The 6,720-nt window shown below is 37.9% G+C and overlaps 1 protein-coding gene across 1 annotated transcript in view; it reads right to left on the bottom strand.

Annotated features, from left to right (window-relative positions):
- Window positions 1-1,342: 1,342 nt before the first annotated feature.
- The window catches only part of LOC103132250 (E3 ubiquitin-protein ligase Midline-1-like), a 7,328-nt gene continuing 1,950 nt past the window's right edge, over window positions 1,343-6,720 (bottom strand). The window contains exons 4-8 of the mRNA XM_016667241.1: window positions 6,546-6,716; window positions 5,879-6,052; window positions 4,791-4,964; window positions 2,050-2,096; window positions 1,343-1,902 (exon numbers count right to left, since the gene is read on the bottom strand). Coding sequence (XP_016522727.1) covers window positions 1,382-1,902; window positions 2,050-2,096; window positions 4,791-4,964; window positions 5,879-6,052; window positions 6,546-6,716 — 1,087 coding nt within the window. The 3' untranslated portion in view covers window positions 1,343-1,381. The remainder of the gene's footprint in view (window positions 1,903-2,049; window positions 2,097-4,790; window positions 4,965-5,878; window positions 6,053-6,545; window positions 6,717-6,720) is intronic.

Genomic DNA, 6,720 nt, shown 5'->3' on the forward strand with positions numbered 1-6,720 from the left:
AAACTACAGGAGTTAGCTATAAACAAATATTCAAACACCACTCCAGGTAGTTCTAAAAAGGAGAATGAAGTACTTCATTCACATACTCATAAGAATATGGCCAGATCATGACATCATAATAGTGCAAAATTTACATGTAAGAATAAACGAATAGAACTGACTTATTGGTGATTTTTTTTATGTTTCCTCACCAGGAATCTTTTCCAGGAAATCCAATAGGCTTTCAGAAAGAATTTTCAAAACTCTGTAATTTAACTAAATCGAATTGGATAAAACAGAAAATGTTATTACCTTATAATGTACTTAGATTCACGTCAATCAACCTGTAATTCGATTTAGTCCTCTTCATAATGCAGTACAATCAAAGTCAGTTAATCATATATTGCCAGCAGGTGCCACAAGTAATCTTGGGCCCCCTGACAAAAAAATTTGATTGGGTCTCCCGTATGCAGTGCACTTACACCTTTTTATACAATTTTATAAATTAAAAGATACAAATAAACTGATAATTAAATCGCTTATTAGAATATATTTCCAAAGTTTTTTCCAACTTAAATGCAAAATGTATACATTTTTTAAACTTTATAACTTACAAGTGAAATAAGTTGGAGGAGAAACAATGGTTCCTATTGCAGCTCAGTGTTAATCTGTTTAATCAGAGATGAGCTCCAGTCTGACACTGCAGAGAGGATTAAAACCAGCCAGACAAGGTGAGGGACAGAGGAGAGGTCACCATCAGGAAGTTTGAACCATTTTAATCAGTTTGCAGATTAAAATTGTGGTTTTTCCTGACTGGGTTGAATCAGTTGGGGCCCACTTTGATGCTGTGGCAGGTCATATTGATGTTTCTTTGCAGCTAAAAATAGGTTTACTTTTTGTTACCACATGTAAATTAAAATCTTTTTACTGCAATATTTAAATTTGAACAGGAAAAGAACAATGAGCAGCCAATGAACCAAATGCAGAAGAAAAATGTTTTATTGCTCTAAAACACTTGAAGAAAAACTGCAGCAAATACACAAGATCTAATATTCAAATCTGACATATTCAGAAAAATAGGAGTCGACAGAAATAAAAAATGTTCAGTGACTGAGAAAAACTGATCAACATTTCAATGAAATTTGACTATGAATGAAAAGGAAAAAAATTAGAGAAACAACATCTTGAGCTTTAGTGTGAAGATTTGACTGGAAAACAGAAAAACATGTGATTCTAAAATAATCCCAGCTTCCATCTTTAAAGGACTGGGAGAAAAAAAAAGTTTCCAAGGACTCAATCAGAATTGATTCACCAAGAAATAGATTGTAGAGATGAACTATCTGTTCAACAGTGAGAGAGTTTCTCTGACAGGAGGAAAATCTTTAGACTCTTTAGATACAACTCAGCACAGAAACACTGAAGAACCATAAGTCCAGAACCAGAATCCAGGAAGCAGAGGTTCAGTGAATGTGGTGTTGAAGGTGTGGAGGTGGATCAGTGAGTCAGAGGAGACTCTGTAGAAGGACAGAATGCCAGCAGGACAGTCCACATACACTGATACTCTGTTAGAGACGGAGGAGGAGGAAAGAGGAGTTTTTATGTTATTGTGCCTGACAGAGTAACCTTCATCAGAGCAGATCAGACTCCAGGAATGATCATTTCCTCCAAACCTACAGTCTTCACTGTATCCTTTCCTCTTGATTCTTCTGTAACTCACTGATATATAAACATATCCTCTCCACTCGACCTCCCAGTAACAGCGACCAGTCAGACCAGTTCTACACAGCAACTCAGGCCAGTAATCAAATCTGTCTGGATGATCAGGATATGACTGAAGCTCCTCATATGTCACCTTCCTGTTGTCTTCAGACAGTTTGAGGTGTCTGCTCACTGTGTTTGTGTCGATGGTGAGTTGACAGGAATCTGATGGAGAGAACAAACACAATCCAGCTGCAGTTATTGATCATTTATTGATCTTTGATGATGATCCTGAATGAGTGATGTGACAGTTTGAAGATGGTTGAATGTGAGCTGCTTTGTTGTCATGAATCAGATGGAAAACACACTTACACTTCCTCAGACCTGGTGTCAAGAATGGGCCTCCAGCAGGCTCCACCCTGAAAGGAGGAGGGGGGTCAGACCATCAGTCTCTTTCAGCAGCAAACATGGACATTACATGTTTCTCAGACACACATTGTCCTCCACTGAGACAGGAATAGTCCAACATCTGGATTGCAAACTGCAGTGGATGTAGGAAGGACAGTTGGTGCTGCTGCACAACTCATTTCTCCAAACACAGGAAAAGCTCCAACAGAGAGGAGAAAGGAAATCCCTCAGTAACAACCTGAAGAAACTCACTGAAGCCTAAAAGGACATCAGGAAACTAAGGAAACATTTCTGGAAGCTCAACCTGATTTAAAGGGAACCACGATTAGTTATAAAAATAGACCTCATTTGGAAAATATTTATTTTAGATGTAAAAACAATACTGTAATAATACCATAGGTTATAGAAGTCTATAAAGGTATCAGCAGAAGCACACCACTGATACCTTTATAGTTGGGCAGGCCACTCCAAGGTGTGCATCTTTGTTTCTCCCGCTAAACATCAACTGCCTGAGTGGCTTGTATTCTTGATCTTTTCTTCTGAGATCAAAGGTGCCATTTTTACAATCTGTGGTTGGGATTGTGGTTGGTTTTGGGTGCTACACCTGTCATGTGTTTCTGCAGCGTTGCTCTGCTGGCGTTACTGGCTGCAGCTGGAGGTTGTTGTGGTGTGCGGCTTCCATCTGTTCCTCACCTGCTGATCCGTTCCCTCCCTGAGTGGGCTGTGTTCAGCTCCTGTGTAAGCTACCTCCTATTTAGATTTTAATTTATTTTACCTGAATCCACAGATAATGAGTTTTCTGTTTCAGGCACATGATTCCATTGTTTTGGAGCTGCAGGGCTGTGGACACTCTGCTGTCTTGTCTTGCCAGTGTTTGTTTGGGCCACTCTAGACTAAACCTGTTGCTGCTTGGGCAGGTTAGTAGACAGGGCATGACTCCTCTGACCCCTATGAAGAGAATTTGAATCGCGACGACAATTTGTTCCATTGGTTGAAGAGTTTTTACTTTACAGTTTGTATTTGTTGTGCATTATTGAAATTACTAACGTGTCAGCTTTCTTTTGGTTTGATTTAATAAGTTGCTGTCTTTTGAAAGTTGAAATTGTCCTCACATGTTCCCTTTTCTTTTCTGGGACCGAGTAATAGGCGTGAAGGTATGTTTTTACATAGAAAAATGTTTTAAGAAAATTGTTAATTGTGTATTATTCAGTTTGTGTTCTGGTGCATCTTGTACATAACTTTTTAAAAGAAAATAGCGCTACAGACACTCCCTTCCAGTGTCTGTAGCGCTGTGTCAGGTTCAGCAACATCTGTGTGGTTTAGAGATCAGTATGGTGGCAACAGTGACACCGGACCTCCATGGATCAGGTCGGATCGGTGTTGTCAGTACCTATGACACTATAGCTCCTGTTAGCAGAGCGTCTAGCTCTGCCTGTCTCAGCGGCAGCACGGCATTTACTTTTAGCTTGTTGGGGTAATGATCACCTGTTAGAGCCTTCATTTGTTCTGATGGAATAAATGGCTCAAAGTTTTGTGGAGAAATGTCCGGAGCACAGATTAGGTCCTTTAGAAGTCGTGTTCCACTCCGGCTCCACTGCGCTCTCCTCTTTCATTTTTTAATTTTTTAATTAGAGTCAATAGTGACAGTGTGGCATTATCTAAAATTACACCTGTCAAACTTACTACTCCGGTAAAATTAGCCTTCTCTGGCAAGCGCTTTTAACATACATTCGATTTTACCGCCCTTACATTCCAGGTATCTCAAATTGTTTTGTGACTAGATGTTTTAGCGATTTAAGATATCTCGTTTTACATTCTGACTCGTCAAAATGACGTCAGATTTACCAATGACTTGTATGGAGACTTCAATTAAAGATATCTACAAAGAATTACTGACTATCTGAAATCCACATTTCAGACATGACATCAGACATCAGACATGAATTACTGACTATCCACATTTCAGACATCTTCATTTAAATTATGACTAGTCATAAAGTAAATTCAAGATATCTCTATTGTAGTTTTGACTCGTCACTATTCTAATTAAAGTTATTTTGAATGACTCCATAATTTAATTTATCTTAAATTTATTTTTGGATTGGTTTTGACTAGTGAAAATTACAGATATTATAGATATCTTAAAAGGAAATAATGACAAGTCAAAATTCCTTTTTAAGATATCTCTAAACAAATTAGAGATCTCTTGAATTACTCAGCTTTTCTATTTAAGATATCTTAAATTGACATTCTGACTTGTAAGAATGACATTACCAATATCTTAAATGTGTATTCAGTATAGTCTAAACGTCCCTGACTTGCATAGCAATTTAAAAATTTAATAAAACAATGAAAAATAGAAAAATATGAAAAACGATTGAAAATGCTTTGACAATAGCAATTTAGCTTTTCAAAGCTGCTTTTAATTGCATGTTGCATCAATGTTCTCAATCCTGGTGAAACCAGATTTCTGTCCAAGTTACAAAGACAAAATTACCAGAAATAATTTGACTTATTTAAATTGTCCTGAAGACAAAAGGGGTTCAAAATATTATCCATTAATTTATAAATGCCATGATTGTAAACTAAATATTTAATTATCAAATACTAAGCTTCAAACTAAATGTTTCCCATCAGACTAAAGACGTTTCTCCTCTTCCTCCTCTATCAGACCTTCTCTGCTCCTGCAGCAGGTTCCTCCATACCTGAGAGCTTCCAGTCTCCAGTCTGGATCCTTCAGTCCAGTCGACAGCAGCTTCACTCCTGAGTCTCCTGGATGATTGTAGCTCAGGTCCAACTCTTTCAGATGGGAGGGGTTAAAGGTCAGAGCTGAGGCCAGAGAAGCACAGCCTTCCTCTGAGACCAAACAGCCTGATAAGCTGCAGACACAATTCATCACATGATGAGAAGATGAGAACATTGAGGTAGAGGCCAAGGTCTGAACTGCTCATTTACGGGAAAGGAAAACAGTTAATAAATTGCGTTTAACCTGTTAATAAGATGAATTAGTAATAGCACCCTAAGTTTTTTTCTTTGAGTAATAATGATAAAAGAAAAAAGCAGCATTTGTCACATGTAGAACAGATCATCTGAATAGAAACATCCTTCATTGATCCACAGCAGGGAATTGAGGTTTACCAGCAGCAAGTTTAAGGTAAGTGGAAGAATCAAATAGTCAAGAAAAGGTAAATAATAATAATAATAATAATAATAATAATAATAATAATTGAAGACTGTAGCATAAGGACATATTTAAAACAGAGGTATGCTGTACATTTAATAAAAACAGCCTCATCAGTTTGAAAGAAATGTGAAGCTGAGTAAGGCAATTTATAATCATGTATAAATGTGTATATTTGCATGTTGAAGCAGCAATAGACAAAAAGACTGCATGTAGCAGCCAGGATGCATATAATTATTGAGTATGTTGGGAGCAGTTCTGGTTAGAAACTCTAACAACTTCTGAGAGGAAGGATCTGCAATCTATCAAGTGTCCAGAGTTACAATATTAATGGAAGCCTGACTACTGCCCTTCTAAATACCTCTCTTCTTGGTTCTTTCAGCCTGAAGTAAATGAAAACCAGCAACATTACTGAGAACAACACATTCTTACACAAATGTTTGTAAAAAGAGTTTGCATTCTAGATGCTTACTTTCATACACATTTGGCCATGGAAGTTATTGGAACACCTGATTCCAATCATGGATGAGTTCAAGTGCTTTTGGCAGTATAGTGTATCCCTGTTAGCTAGAGGACAGAAATCTGTTTTCGCCAGAATTGAGAATATTGTACCTGAGAGTTTCCAGGTTGCAGTTTGGACTCTTCAGTCCAGCAGAGAGAAGCTTCACTCCTGAATCCTGCAGGTTGTTGTTACTCAGGTCCAGTTCTCTGAGACTGGAGGACTGGGAGCTGAGAACTGAGGACAGAGCTTCACAGCTTCTCTCTGAGAGGTTACAGCCACTCAGTCTGAGGAGGCAGTGAGAAAACTCTGCTGGTAAGCAATTCATAAAAAACATTTTACTTTCCAGTCAGTCATCAATGTTCTTGAAAATGCTGAAAGAACCATCTTATTTTGCACATTTTTATGTTGCCTTTTGTTGTGAACTGGTTCATTCTGTAGTTAGGCCTCCAGCTTTGAAGGACTAATCTAAAAACAACAAAGAGGCTGGCAACAAAACTATTGAATTCCACAATAACCTAAATTTATACAATTCCAGTTTTAGCAAAATGAGGATCTTTGCTTCTTTAATATGTAACAAATTAAAGGAACAAAATGAAGATGATGTTGTTATGGCAATGCTGTTACATACTAATAGGTGTCCTCGGTGATGTCTCCCAGTAGGCACCATTGAGGAGACAATGCACCAATAAATAAACTAAAACATGAATCAATATTTAACACATCATTAGGATGTTTCACTTGATCACAAATACCTGCAGTAACAATGTGTGTCCTTACAGAGCTTTGCTGGAGGCTTTAACCACTGGCAGCAGCCTCAGAAGAACCTCCTCTGAACCAGAGTATTTCATCAGGTCAAACACATCCAGATCTTTTCCTGATGACACTAAGATGAAGACCAGAGCTGACCACTGAGCAGGAGACAGTTTATCTGTGGAGAGACTTCCTGAACTCA

Source organism: Poecilia formosa, unplaced genomic scaffold (genome assembly GCF_000485575.1).
Source record: "Poecilia formosa unplaced genomic scaffold, Poecilia_formosa-5.1.2 Scaffold970, whole genome shotgun sequence".
NCBI classification, from domain to species: Eukaryota; Metazoa; Chordata; class Actinopteri; order Cyprinodontiformes; family Poeciliidae; genus Poecilia; species Poecilia formosa.